Source organism: Ranitomeya variabilis, chromosome 4 (genome assembly GCF_051348905.1).
Source record: "Ranitomeya variabilis isolate aRanVar5 chromosome 4, aRanVar5.hap1, whole genome shotgun sequence".
Classification (NCBI taxonomy): Eukaryota; Metazoa; Chordata; class Amphibia; order Anura; family Dendrobatidae; genus Ranitomeya; species Ranitomeya variabilis.
In genome coordinates this window covers 149197000-149212843 of record NC_135235.1, presented here as the reverse complement: position 1 = coordinate 149212843, position 15844 = coordinate 149197000, and the positions used below count along the sequence as shown (strand labels likewise).

General features: G+C 41.2%; 1 protein-coding gene across 2 annotated transcripts in view; it reads right to left on the bottom strand.

Moving 5' to 3' along the window:
- The window catches only part of OPN4 (opsin 4), a 159461-nt gene that overhangs the window by 38947 nt on the left and 104670 nt on the right, over positions 1–15844 (bottom strand). For both annotated transcript variants that reach the window (XM_077257176.1, XM_077257175.1), the window contains 2 exons: positions 15170–15331; positions 11284–11391 (listed from right to left, as the gene is read on the bottom strand). In XM_077257176.1, coding sequence (XP_077113291.1) covers positions 11284–11391; positions 15170–15331 — 270 coding nt within the window. The remainder of the gene's footprint in view (positions 1–11283; positions 11392–15169; positions 15332–15844) is intronic.

Sequence of the window (15844 nt, the reverse complement as noted above, 5' to 3'; positions counted from 1 at the left end):
ACTAAATTATAAAGAAATTATAATATTTTTTAAGAAAATTTTAACATTAATTCTTTACATTTTTTCAATCGCTGGAATTTTTTTATTTTTTATGGCACCTTCCCTTTAAGTTAAGCGTACCATCATTTCTGTCCAGGCCTATTTCATGAGTTTGAATTTTTTAAACATTCTGTGGAAGCATGGTCGAAAAGCAATGTCTGACTTTCATTTCTTAATTTTCATAAATTTTTTATTTATTATTTTGTCAGATTCAAGTTATTTCTGTGACCATTGTGGGTTTTTCTGTCATAAAAACGAGGGGTAGCAACAATTTTGACCACGTGTGTAGGGTTAAAATTTGTATTTGTGTCATTGCCCTCGGCTTTCTAATTCATTATTAAATTCAGAACATCAAAAGAGATAATGTGGTTTCTCCAGGGACCCCAAACCAAATATTAAGTCTAAAGATTATCTACATCTACAGCATATTGCTCATTTGATGTCCTACCAATAGTTATGCAATTCATTTTATTTACTTTCATTATTAAGCAAAAGTCAGAATGCTGTAAAAGACTCTCAGATCTTGCCACAATAATTGCAAATTAACGTACAACTCACATTTATTTCCCATTGTAAGATTAATATTTTTACAGCATAAGATACAATGTTTTATCCTAAGAAGGTAACAAATAGATTCAAATTGTATAAGCTTGATTTTTGGTGTTTCATCTCTTATTCATTTAAACATGAACAATTGTCTTTGTTCCGGGTGCAATGCCAAGAAAGATTTTCAGAACACCAGGCAGACAATAAGGTGGATACCTGCTGTGCAAGGCAGCATTGTAAACAAAGTACATTCTCCAAAATTGGAGGCTAGAGATTCCTTGAGCTAGATATATATTTGGGACAAAGCAATAGCTTATGATTAGTGTTGAGCGATACCTTCCGATATGCAAAGGTATCGGTATCGGATTGGATCGGCCGATATCCAAAAAGTATCGGATATCGCCGATACCGATACCAATGCATATCAATGGGACACAAAATATCGGAATGGTTCCCAGGGTCTGAAGGAGAGGAAACTCTCCTTCAGGCCCTGGGATCCATATTCATGTATAAAATAAAGAATAAAAATAAAAAAATATTGATATACTCACCCCTCCGACGGCCCCGGCTCTCACCGGTCCAAGCGTCTGCCTCCGTTCCTAAGAATGCAGAGTGAAGGACCATCGATGACGTCGCGGCTTGTGATTGGTCGCGTGACCGCTCATGTGACCGCTCACGCGACCAATCACAAGCCGCGATGTCATCGAAGGTCCTTCACTCCCTGCATTCTTAGGAACGGAGGCACCGCTAAGAGCCAGGGTCCGCCGGAGGGGTGAGTATATCAATATTTTTTATTTTTATTATTTATTTTTTACATGAATATGGATCCCAAGGCCTGAAGGAGAGTCTCCTCTCCTCCAGACCCTGGGAACCATACGCACCGCACACTTCCGATTCCGATTTCCGATATCGCAAAAATATCGGAACTCGGTATCGGAATTTCGATACAGCAAATATCGGCCGATACCCGATATTTGCAGTATCGGAATGCTCAACACTACTTATGATCAGTGTTGAGCATTCCAATGCCGCAAGTATCGGGTATCGGCCGATATTTGCGGTATCGGAATTCCAATACCGAGTTCCGATACTTTCAGTATATCGGATACCGAAATCGGAAGTTCCCATAATTCAAAAAGCCAGAATTCAGCCAATGAAGCTTTTTTTGGCCTTGCAGCGCCGTTCACGGCTGTCTGCACGGTCTCTGGAAATAAGCATGCTATTTTCAATTGGTTTCCATTGGTTTCAGGGTAGGGCTGCAAATGGTTTAAATGCAGTGTTAAAGTCAAAGGGGATACTATATAATTGGGACTTCAGTGACGTATTGATGAGTGTGTTTGTTTTTTTTATGCAGCCTTAAATATCCTTTTTCACTGTGTTTGCATACTTTTGAGCTGGAGATCCCTGAGAGTTGTCTCTAACTTTGAATGCCGAAGATTGATGGCTTAATGAGTGCCCAGTTTCTGGTGTATATGTTTTAGTATCTATAACCCAGGAGACTTTTAGGGACACGAGGGAGTGCCGCCGAGGAGCGGGGGCGCCATTTTGCGTCCAAGAGGGTGCCAACCTCCGCTGATAGGCAGGGATTACTCTAGGGACCTGGTAGGCAAGATATCCTTATATCTATATTTATGCTCCCAGAATATCAGATTGGTTTTATTCACTGCACTTTTTTTTGGTTGGTTTTGTATATTGCTGTCCTACTCCCCTTTTTTTTGGTTATAATCAAGAAAAGTCATTGTGTGCTGTATCCCTGTGTAGTGGCATTTTTCGTGAATCCCCTATTGGTTTTGCTAGGAAGATAAGGGCAAGCCGCCGAGGAGCGGGGGCGCCACATTGCGTCCAAGAGGGTGCCAACCTCCGCAGACAGGTAGGGTACAGATAGGGATTATTAGGGTGTAACAGGGATACCCATCCCCCATGCCCACCTGCGAGTGTTGTCTAGTATAGTTGATTAATTATTGCTTGGTGTGGTTTTTTTTTTAGGTCATTGGTTATATTTTTTAAAAAAAAGCAGTTTAATAAAAATTATTTTTATGGTATTAGTTTTTTTGGTGAGACGTTGTTTACACTAATCCAGCAATATAGGTAATATACTTTTTTTGCCCCTGGAATAAACCTGCTGTTGCAGGCAAAACTGAACGCGGACAAATCCTGTTGTAAATCTTTTGTGACAGGCAGAACGGAAGGTGTAATCGTTAAACTTTTATAGATAACAACTACAGGAAGGCCTGTCACAAATAAGAATATGATGGAGAAGAAGAATATGAAGAAGATGAAGAGGTTGAATATGAAGAAGAATAATAGTTGAATAAAAAGAATATGAAGAATGTAAAAAAAAAAATAATAGGAAGAAGGTGAAGAAGAAGAAGATGAATCAGGTGAAGGAGAAGTTGATGAAAAAGATGCTGCTGCTGAGGATGATGAAGAAGAAAGTGTGGGAGAAGTAAAAAAGAAGGTGAAGAGCATGGAAGTAGTGAAACATAAATATCTGACAAAATATACAAAAATTAACATAGTCAATATCTTTGTAACTCCGAACGTCTTAAAATAAAAATAAAAAAATTCCTGCTATTCCATTTGATTGGGCTAAACCTCTATGCCTTTAATGTCTCCGCCACCTCCTCCCCCCAATACATCCTACATTATTCTTAGTTGTTTTCCTTCATGTAGAATTAACCTACAAGGAAAGAAAGGGTTTATTTTAATTCCGATATTTTTGTCCCATTGACTTGCATTGGTATCGGGTATTGGTATCGGTGATATCCGATATTTTTTGAATATCGGCCGATCCAATCCGATACCGATACTTTTGGATATCGGAAGGTATCGCTCAACACTACTTATGATATATTATCCAATATGTTATTAATGCTTCATTGTCATTAGTGGTATAAATAGAGTTTGCTATAAATATTGCAATACATTTTTAAAGTGTATTAAAGCCACTTAAATCTATACGTTAATATTTTCAGAATATATCCTAGTGTATGTGGATGCTATTATTTGGTTTGGCCATTTCAGTGATGCCCATTGCTAATAGGAGTGTAAAATTAAGCATATTTTCATACAATCCTTTTAGAGTATTAATGGAATGGATTCAATTAAATATCTCTATACACTCACGGGATGTCCTTGATTCAAGCCTTTTCCTAAAATGACAACCCTTAAAAGTTACTGCAGTCCACTATAAAGGTAGCTCTAACATCATACTAGTTGGTCTTGGGCTTGGCATGTATCCAGTGAGTGCTTCCCTTCTTAAATGAAGTTTCATCTGTCATGCACAGTGTAGGAAAGACTAAGTGCAACATGAAGGGATGAGGGGAAGGGAGTACAACACTAGGGAAGGGGGGAGTGGAGACCCCTAGTCAGATCTAAAGTCACCCTGTCTTGTCATGGTTCCCAATGGCAGGGGAACATCAGGAGCATAGAAAAATGGACAAGCTCTCGGGTGATGGAAACTAGAGCTGACCACGATGCTAAACCTATCACACAACTAATAGTAGCCAGGGAACGTATCTACGTTTTTGCTAGACGTCTCGCACCAGCCGGAGAACTAACTACCCCTGGTAGATGAAATATAGTCCTGGCTTGCCTCCAGAGAAAATCCCCACAGGAGATAGTAGCCCCCCACATATAATAACGGTGAGTTCAGATGAAAAGACACACGTAGTATGAAAGCAGATTTAGCACAGCGAGGCCCACTAACTAGATAGCAGAAGGATACAATAGTGGACTTCGCGGTCAGCTACAAAACCCTATCAAATACCATCCTGAAGTTACCTTAAACTCATGTGCCAACTCATGACACCGGAGTGGTAACTTCAGCCCACAAGAGCTTCCAGCTGCAGAGAATCACATAACTGCAAACTGGACAAAACATACAAAAATAGACTAAGGACAAAAGTGTCCAACTTAGCTGGTCAGCAGACTGGGAGCAGGTACATGCAACAGAATGACTCTGGTTACATTGATGGCCGGCACTGGAAAGACTGAGGAGCAAGGCTAAATAGGAAACTCCCATATCCTGATAGAAACAGGTGGAAAGCACACAAGACACCAGTACCACCAGTGACCACTGGGGGAGCCAAATAACCGAATCACAACAGTACCCCCCCCTTAAGGAGGGGGCACCGAACCCTCACAAGAACCACCAGGGCGATCTGGATGAGCCCTATGAAAGGCACGGACCAAATCAGAGGCATGAACATCAGAAGCTGTAACCCAAGAATTATCCTCTTGACCGTAGCCCTTCCACTTAACCAGATATTGAAGTCTCCGTCTGGAAACACGGGAGTCCAAGATCTTCTCCACCACGTACTCCAATTCACCCTCAACCAGCACAGGAGCAGGAGGCTCAACAGAAGGCACAACTGGCACCTCATACCTCCGCAATAATGACCGATGGAAAACATTATGGATAGCAAAGGACGCTGGGAGGTCCAAACGGAAAGACACAGGGTTAAGAATTTCCAAAATCTTATAAGGACCGATGAACCGAGGCTTAAACTTAGGAGAAGAAACCCTCATAGGGACAAAACGGGAAGACAACCATACCAAGTCCCCAACACGAAGACGAGGACCAACACGACGATGGCGATTAGCAAAATGCTGAGTCCTCTCCTGGGACAACTTTAAATTGTCCACCACCTGACCCCAAATACGATGCAACCTGTCCACCATAGTATCCACTCCAGGACAATCCGAAGATTCCACCTGACCTGATGAAAAACGAGGATGGAACCCCGAATTGCAAAAGAAAGGGGAAACCAAAGTGGCAGAACTGGCCCGATTATTGAGGGCAAACTCTGCCAACGGCAAAAAGGTGACCCAGTCATCCTGATCAGCAGACACAAAACACCTCAAATAAGTCTCCAAGGTTTGATTAGTACGCTCCGTCTGGCCATTCGTCTGGGGATGAAATGCAGATGAAAAAGACAAATCAATGCCCATCCTGGCACAAAACGCCCGCCAAAATCTGGACACAAACTGGGATCCCCTGTCAGAAACTATATTCTCCGGGATACCATGCAACCGAACCACATTCTGAAAAAACAGAGGCACCAACTCAGATGAGGAAGGCAACTTGGGCAAAGGCACCAAATGAACCATCTTAGAAAAACGGTCACACACCACCCAGATGACAGACATTTTCTGAGAAACAGGGAGATCAGAAATAAAATCCATAGAGATGTGTGTCCAAGGCCTCTTCGGAATAGGCAAGGGCAACAACAATCCACTAGCCCGAGAACAACAAGGCTTGGCCCGAGCACAAACATCACAAGACTGCACAAAAGTACGCACGTCCCGAGACAGGGAAGGCCACCAGAAGGACCTAGCCACCAAATCCCTGGTACCAAAAATTCCCGGATGACCTGCCAACGCAGAAGAATGAACCTCCGAGATGACTCTACTGGTCCACTCATCCGGCACAAACAATCTACCAGGCGGACAACGATCAGGCCGATCCGCCTGAAACTCTTGTAAAGCACGTCGCAGGTCAGGGGAGACAGCAGACAAAATCACCCCATCCTTAAGGATACCCGTAGGTTTAGAATCACCAGGGAAATCAGGTTCAAAACTCCTAGAAAGGGCATCTGCCTTCACATTTTTAGAACCTGGCAGATACGAGACCACAAAATTAAACCGAGAGAAAAACAACGACCAACGCGCCTGTCTAGGATTCAGACGTCTGGCCGACTCAAGATAAATCAAATTCTTGTGATCAGTCAAGACCACCACCTGATGTCTAGCACCCTCAAGCCAATGACGCCACTCCTCGAATGCCCACTTCATCGCCAAAAGCTCCCGATTACCAACATCATAGTTTCACTCGGCGGGCGACAATTTTCGAGAAAAGAACGCACAAGGTCTCATCACTGAACAATCTGAACTTTTCTGTGACAAAACCGCCCCCGCTCCGATCTCGGAAGCATCGACTTCCACCTGAAAAGGAAGTGAAACATCAGGCTGGCGCAACACAGGGGCAGAAGAAAAGCGGCGCTTAAGCTCCCGAAAGGCCTCCACAGCAACAGGAGACCAATCGGCAACATCAGCACCTTTTTAGTCAAATCAGTCAAAGGCTTGACAACGCTAGAAAACCCAGTTATGAATCGACGATAAAAATTAGCAAAGCCCAAAAATTTCTGAAGGCTCTTAAGAGAAGTCGGCTGCGTCCAGTCACAAATTGCCCGAACCTTAACAGGATCCATCTCAATAGAAGAAGGGGAAAAAATGTACCCCAGAAAAGAACTCTTCTGAACCCCAAAAACACACTTTGAACCCTTTACAAACAGAGAATTGGTCCGTAAAACCTGAAAAACCTTCCTAACCTGTTGAACATGAGACTCCCAGTCATCCGAAAAAATCAAAACATCATCCAGATACACAATCATGAATTTATCCAGATATTCACGGAAAACATTGTGCATAAAGGACTGAAAGACCGAAGGGGCATTTGACTGACCAAAAGGCATTACCAAATACTCAAAATGGCCCTCGGGCGTATTAAATGCGGTTTTCCACTCATCCCCCTGCTTAATTCGCACCAAATTATACGCACCGCGAAGATCAATCTTAGAGAACCACTTAGCTCCCTTAATGCGAGCAAATAAATCTGTCAGCAATGGCAAAGGATACTGATATTTGACTGTGATCTTATTTAAGAGTCTATAATCAATACAAGGACTCAAAGAACCATCTCTTTTGGCTACGAAAAAGAACCCTGCTCCTAAAGGAGATGAAGAAGGACGAATATGTCCTTTTTCCAAGGACTCCCTAATATACTCTCGCATAGCAGCATGTTCAGGTACAGACAGATTGAATAAACGACCCTTAGGAAATTTACTGCCAGGAATCAAATCTATGGCGCAATCACAATCTCTGTGAGGGGAAAGAGAATTAAGAGTAGACGCCTCAAAAACATCACAGTAATCAGACAAAAAAGCCGGGATCTCAGAGGGAATAGATGAAGCAATGGAAACCAAAGGTGCGTCCCCATGATTTCCCTGACATCCCCAGCTTAGTACAGACATTGTTTTCCAGTCAAGGACTGGGTTATGAGTTTGCAACCATGGCAATCCCAGCACTAATACATCATGTAGATTAGACAACACAAGGAAGCGAATCACCTCCTGATGGTCTGGAGTCATACGCATAGTCACTTGTGTCCAGTATTGTGGTTTATTACTAGCCAATGGCGTAGAATCAATACCCTTTAAAGGTATAGGGACTTCCAGAGGCTCTAGATCAAACCTACAGCGCCTGGCAAAGGACCAATCCATAAGACTCAAAGCGGCGCCGGAATCCACATAAGCATCCGCGACAATAGAAGATAACGAACAAATTAAAGTCACAGACAAAATAAACTTGGACTGCAAAGTGCCAATAGCAGAGGATTTATCAACCTTCTTTGTTCGTTTAGAGCATGCTGATATAACATGAGTAGAATCCCCACAATAGAAGCACAACCCATTTTTGCGCCTATAATTCTGTCGTTCGCTTCTGGACAGAAAACTATCACATTGCATACTCTCTGGTGCCTTCTCAGAAGACACCGCCAAATGGTGCACAGGTTTGCGTTCCCGTAAACGCCGATCAATCTGAATAGCCATTGTCATGGACTCATTCAGACCCGTAGGCGCAGGAAACCCCACCATGACGTCCTTTACGGCATCAGAGAGACCTTCTCTGAAATTTGCCGCCAGAGCGCACTCATTCCACTGAGTAAGCACAGACCATTTTCGAAATTTTTGGCAATATATTTCGGCTTCATCTTGCCCCTGAGAGAGGGCTATCAAGGCTTTTTCAGCCTGTATCTCTAAATTAGGTTCCTCATAAAGCAACCCTAAAGCCAGAAAAAACGCATCCACATTGAGCAACGCAGGGTCCCCTGGCGCCAATGAAAATGCCCAATTTTGAGGGTCACCCCGCAATAATGAAATCACAATTTTAACCTGCTGTGCAGGATCTCCAGCAGAATGAGATCTCAGAGAAAGAAACAATTTACAATTGTATTTAAAATTCAGAAAACAAGATCTATCTCCGGAGAAAAACTCTGGTATAGGAATTCTAGGTTCAGATATAGGAGCATGTATAACAAAATCCTGTAAATTTTGAACTTTAGTGGCAAGATTATTCAAACCTGTAGCCAAACTCTGAGGATCCATTTTAAGCAGGTGAGATCAGAGCCATTCAAGGGTTAGAAGGAGAGGGAGACAAAGACTGCAATTAGAGCTGAAATGCAACTGATTCAACTATAGAGCAAGTACAGAGGGAAAAAAAAAAAAATTTGCAGACTTCTTTTTCTCTCCTTTCTTCTGCCAACAGTTTTAACACTTGGCCGGCCATACTGTCATGGTTCCCAATGGCAGGGGAACATCAGGAGCATAGAAAAACGGACAAGCTCTCGGGTGATGGAAACTAGAGCTGACCACGATGCTAAACCTATCACACAACTAATAGTAGCCAGGGAACGTATCTACGTTTTTGCTAGACGTCTCGCACCAGCCGGAGAACTAACTACCCCTGGTAGATGAAATATAGTCCTGGCTTGCCTCCAGAGAAAATCCCCACAGGAGATAGTAGCCCCCCACATATAATAACGGTGAGTTCAGATGAAAAGACACACGTAGTATGAAAGCAGATTTAGCACAGCGAGGCCCACTAACTAGATAGCAGAAGGATACAATAGTGGACTTCGCGGTCAGCTACAAAACCCTATCAAATACCATCCTGAAGTTACCTTAAACTCATGTGCCAACTCATGACACCGGAGTGGTAACTTCAGCCCACAAGAGCTTCCAGCTGCAGAGAATCACATAACTGCAAACTGGACAAAACATACAAAAATAGACTAAGGACAAAAGTGTCCAACTTAGCTGGTCAGCAGACTGGGAGCAGGTACATGCAACAGAATGACTCTGGTTACATTGATGGCCGGCACTGGAAAGACTGAGGAGCAAGGCTAAATAGGAAACTCCCATATCCTGATAGAAACAGGTGGAAAGCACACAAGACACCAGTACCACCAGTGACCACTGGGGGAGCCAAATAACCGAATCACAACACTGTCTGCCCTAAACATCCCTATATGGGTTCTGCATCTATCACCGAGCAGGAACCTAATCCCTTAGGGAAGGATGGGGTATTTTAGTCAATCCCCACTACCACTAAAGACAGCTTAGATAGACAAACAAGGGGATCACTTATCCTGAGTAGACTCAGAGATGTAACACAGACATGGTCCAGCAATACCAAAGATGAATACCAACTGCTATAGCCTCAACAGGGGAAAATGGAAATATCACCAGCAATTCCCAACAGCAGTCTAAGAGTCTATAAACACCCAGGTACAAGTTTGTCAATTAGAGCTGGAGAAAGGTTGCAACTGAGTCAAAGAGGCAGAAGGGTTAAGAAGGTGTCTGCATTGCCAAATGCTCAGACCTTCTGCAGCTAGATTCAGTGAGACTGTCTGCAGCTTCAGACATACCTGTGACATCATCATTGAGAAGTGAACAATGATCTGATGTATTTTCTAGACTTCTTTCTGGCGTTATAATGCAATATTATTGCTTAATTTTTGTAAAGGGATTGTCCTGCTACAAAAAAATTATACTTAAAATAGTAAACTATGCAATTTATTAATATACTTGAGGTCTCGAAGGTACCCTAGTATTAGAGATTTTCTACTTTTAGAAAAATGTGCCTCTAATCATGACTCTGTGCTGCCTGGGTGTGAGTATTTTGGTTGCAGTTGTGATGTCACAACAACAGCAGGCATCACTGCTGTAGGCAATAATTGTTGTGCCATCAGTAGAAGGCGGCACTAACAAGTGCAGGAGGGGAACCTGTACTACTTAAATACTAGCATGAGTTACAAAATCATGTCCCAGCACATTTATTTAAAGGGAACTTGTCATGTCAACTAATGCTATTAACCCGCAGATGTGGTGTTAATCTGCAGATTAATAGTGCAAGGATGGTGCCTGGCTGCTGTACTGGAAGTGTGGTACCTGGGGTAAATGAACTTTTTTCCTCCCAGAAGCCACAAGCTTTCAGTCATGTAGGCGTGCCAGCCCGGCAACAGTCATTTTCAGTACAACAGCATCATGAGTACACTATTATCCTGCACGTTAATAGCATTATCAGATCTGACAGGTTTCCTTTGATTAAAAGATAAAGTGGGCAAACCGTTTACGCTTTGGGCACATTTTAGACGTCAAGTAAGGTGTATAAATTATTGATATTTTTTTAGCTGGAAAAAATCTTTAAGTCTAGTGCCCGCCTTATAGAATATTGAATGAACATGTCTAAGTGTTGATCAAAACATTAGTAGGTGGATTAGATAAAAATTGATGAGCAATGATATGCCCTGTGTAATAATACAAGAATTTACTTAAAATGTCCATGTCAGTACAAGATGAGAACAAGAGCACCCACAGTAAGCTTTTTTTTATGAAAACCTAAAATTCTAAAAGGCCTCTATAAATCCAAATAATTTTATTAAGTATATTTTCTATTTAAAAATATCTCCCAATGCTCAATAACATAATGGAAATACACATTTCTTACGTACGTATAAAGATTACGCAGTTTTGCTAAACATGCTATTAAGATAAGCTAATCTCAGTGTATCAGAATAGAATAAACGCATCAAATCAAATCGGTCACACATGATGTAGAAGGGATCAAGCATACCTATATTTAGGATGAGTGATGGCATAGATAATAGGATTGTGGATGGCAGATGCCTTTGCTATCACAGCAGGTACTGAATTCATGTACGGAGTTAAGAAATTTGAATATCTGGTGAAACATAAAAAATGTATAAAGACTTTTAATAAATGATCACACATTTTAAAAGATATATAGGAACTGAAAGTATTGTGGATCTTAAAGCGCAAGCTCACATTTGAATTTCATTTTTTGGGTTTACATCTAGAATTAATCTATAAAAAATTGAATGGTTAAAACATTATATTGCTTGTGTTTAGCTTGAGTTACATCATATATAACCCCCGTGAAAAGCTCTAAACTCTTCCACTTTTTGGCAAAATTGTGTCAACATTTTAGAGTAAAATATTGGGGCAAACTAAGCCAAACAGTAGATGTGGTAAATTGAGACAAATGTGTCTAAAGATATACACAAAGTATCATCCAGCAGGATAAATTTAGCACATTTCAATTCTGTTTATACTGACTAAATACAGAATAAGGCCAGTTTCACACATCCTGATATTTCCGGTACCGGAAAAAACGGTACTGGAGATATCAGGTCCGTATGTCCATCTGTGTACTAGGTGCGGCACACGTGTGGCAATCGTGTGCCACCCATGTGCTGCATCAGTACCATGCGGACGGCCACTGGAGAAGCAGCGCTATAGTAAGCGCTGTTCGCCTGCGTGTGGTGCTGAAGCCGGCTGTCATCCCTTCTCCCCTGCTCAGCCGGCGAGCAGCGCAAGCAGGGGAGAATAAATTAATGATACACAGCAGGCACAGGCTCAGTAACTAGCGCTGACATCACTGAGTCTGTGCTCGCTCGCCGTCATGAACTCCTGTGACCTCAGGACCATGGGACAATGTAAGTGATGAGGTCACTGTAAAAGAGCTCGAACTGACATGACCTCATCACTTGCATTCTCCCACAGGAGTTCATGACGACTAGCGAGAACAGACTTAGTGACGTCACTGCTAGTTACTGAGTCTGCGCCCGCTGTGTATCTTTCATTCCCCAGTAGTTTACAGCCGGGAGTGGTCGCATTAGCACCGCTCTCGGTTGTAAACTGTATACTCCCCCAGAGATGGATTACGGTGTGGGACTGACTGTATGCCGGACAGGTATGGGTATATTGTTTGTTTATTATTTTGACTTTTTTTTTTTTTTTACAGGAGATCAAGAGCTTCACTGGGAATGGCAGACTAATAAAGATGAGAAACTTTGTTGTGTATGATTTCATTAAAGGTCTTTATTTTTACTGTGTGATGTTTTATTAACCCTTTACCAACTATAGGATTAGTAATGGAGAGGCTTAATGTCACCTTACAAATAGGAAGGTGACATTAACCCTTCATTACCCCACTTGCCACCAATACAAGGCAAGTGGGAAGAACCAGGCAAAGCTCCAGAATTGGCGCATCTAATAGATGCGCCTTTACTGGGCAGCTGAGGGCTGCTGTTTTTAAGCTGGGGGGGCCCATACCATATCCATGACCCCTTACTAGCCTGAGAATAGTCTAGAATGGGTCTAGATGTGTCAGTGTCTCCGGTATGTGAGAAGACTGTCACTACACGTACCGGAGGCACTAATATGTGAAACCGGCCTTAGTGATTTTTTTTCACATTGGTTATTGAATATTGTGGTAAACTACACTTTTCAACAGTATACAGCATTTATATATTTGATATAACTAGACTCTTTTGGCATATGTTTTGAACCACAGAAATCTCAAAGTATTCCACAAGGTGTCTGAGTTCACACCATGATTGGTCAGGAACCAGTCATTTACATAATAAAAGAAGCATGTATCCTGTCGAAAAATTCTTAATTTTTAACTCTCCTTTAGACAGAGACATCTACAGTATATACTGTGCAAACTGGTACCGATATAAGTGAATAAGTCTGCCGTTGGCTGATATTATATAATCTTTATCTTCCGAACTAGAAACATTATAAGTCATTGGCTGATGTGACTACAAAAATACAGATGTACCTTAATACACATACCGTCATGGTACCCAGTTGCTTTAAAAGTTACCTCGCTCATGTTTTTCAGTATGGTTATAAAAAATGTACCTAGGTGTAAAATTGACTGAAATGCACGAAAAGCAGATGTCTGCTCTAAAGCAATGTATTGATACTGAAGAAGAGTATGTAGATTCCTTTTTATTTAAGCTGTATACTGCCAACTGTAGTGAAAACATGGTGCAAATTAAGCTGAAGTTAAATATTATTCTTCCATTACCCCATGGGGAATCGATCTTGGAAGCAGTAATATTTTCGGCTGACTAACACTATGATTTACAAGATATAGATTTATTATGATCTCATCAGCTGATAAGATGTAGCAAATATAAAAGTGACATAATTAGTGACCCAAGCTGCATGTGACAGTGGTGGTCTGAAGGTAGGTGATTATAGGTGTCAGGACTCTGAACATTTTTTACCTTTTGTGCATTACTGCTCTTTTCCAAGATGGCGTCTTTGGTCTCATGTGCACTGTGTCTTCCTGCTATAAAACTCCACCCCAGCCTTCAGTCTGTGGTAGAGTATTCTGCCTTGCATCCAGCTCCTGACTCTGATGACTCCCTGGCTATATACCTGCTCCTGTGAACCTGTGTGGTTATACTGCTACTCTGCTCTGAGTTCCTGCTGCATACACCAGTTTCCAGTAATCCTCCTTCATCTGCTGCTCGTGTTTACTCCCATCTGCATTTGCTGGACATGTAAGCTGTTGCTGCTCTGCTTAAACCTGAGATTATCACCCAGGCCTTCCTGGTTGAGATAAGACATTGCTTGAACTGCCTTATAAGCATATCTATCTATGTTTGGACTAAAACAAGGACTTATTTGTGTCAAGTATCCTCAAGAATAACTGTGCTTCATAGACTTTCTGCGTGATTGCATTTTCCTCTGAAGTTTCCTATAGACTGTTAAGCTGCGTTTAATATTTACACCAAGTGTTGTGGACTTGAGTTTCTCTCTGCACCTGTTTGAATAACCATGTTATAATACAGACTTTACCACTTATAAAACTGTGTCCTGTAGTTGTCTTGTTCCACACAAAGAGTCTCCTGAGTTATCCCCTATAATTATTACAATAGGTAACAATGATACCACATTATTCCCCCATTTATATTATGGGTGTCCATATGTCGTGATGGATGGAGACACGATATTCTCCTTAACAATAACTTCCCCTGATGAGTATTAGAAATGAAACGTGTTGGGAAGCAGATTTTTTCGGTGTGACGCTATGGGTCTCGAGTCGACTGGTGATTCACGTGGGGTAATGTTTGGATTAAATAAGAGATGCCTCCCCCATGTATATGACACCAGAAAAAAAGAGCCCTCTTTCTCTGTTAGATGAACGAAGGAACATGAGGTGAGATCGTTGCTTTTTCAGAAATTAATAACTGGATTTGTTATTTTCTAACCCACACATGATTTGGGATTCATAACCAGTTATACCAGCTAATTATTAAGGTTCTTATATGAGCCTTTGTACAGTGTTTACAGTATTTCTACTCCTGTATTGTGGGAATATATGTACTTTTTTGTGTATCTATTTAGTCATGAGTATTTAGGCTCCGTTTATATATGGAATCATATTTGTGTCTGCATACAATTGAGTGTGAATCACTGAGTTGGACCAATTGTCTCTCAGGTGTTTTTTTAAAATATGTTATGTTAAAAATTAAATTTTAACTTATTGGTCCCACCCTGCTTTATTCACTGTTTTTGGATCGGTGGTCATAGCTTTATTTTGGATTATACGTAACAAGCCTAACCCCCACTTACAACATGTATTACCATATTGTAAAGTCAATATACACAATTCAGAAGTATTAAAATGACAGTATTACCCAGCAAATGCTACCAGTGCCACAGTTGAATAAGGAGACCATGAAATCACATACAGGAGGATGACAATTAGAGCAATCTTTGCCATTTTCCACTCATTTTTCATTTTCTGATATTGTTTATGAGATTCCTTGTTATCATCTGAACCAATTTTCTGAACAGCCCTTTAATAGACAAAGTGACATTGAAAAACAGGCAAACATAAGCAGAGTCACATTCTTTTCCTAAGATCATTGTCTGACTAAGGGCTCATTCGGAAGTCAGCAACATTTTTTGTACACAAAGAAATGATCTGAGTTTCATTAGTAAAACTGAAAAATTAACTGAACTGTAAGGTGGTATACATGCAAAGTGTAGGAGCATGCTCACACTGGCCAATAAAACAAAATAAACATTTACCCTGCTATAAGTAATTAAAAAGCAATAGTGCATATAAATAACATATAGTACCTAGTAAACGCTGTTTTGATTTTTAAAAAAGTGTAAACGCCATCCCACCAGCGTCAAGGTGAACCCAAATCGGGATGGTCCAAATATCTAGTATTAAAACTTACCATGTGTCAAAAATTACATCAATGTGGATAAGGGCCAGGACCCAACTATGGAAACCTGGCAGTGGGAAGCCATATAAATGTAAGCTCTAAGAAAGGGAGGCCATGCCCTTGAGTGCAAGTTTT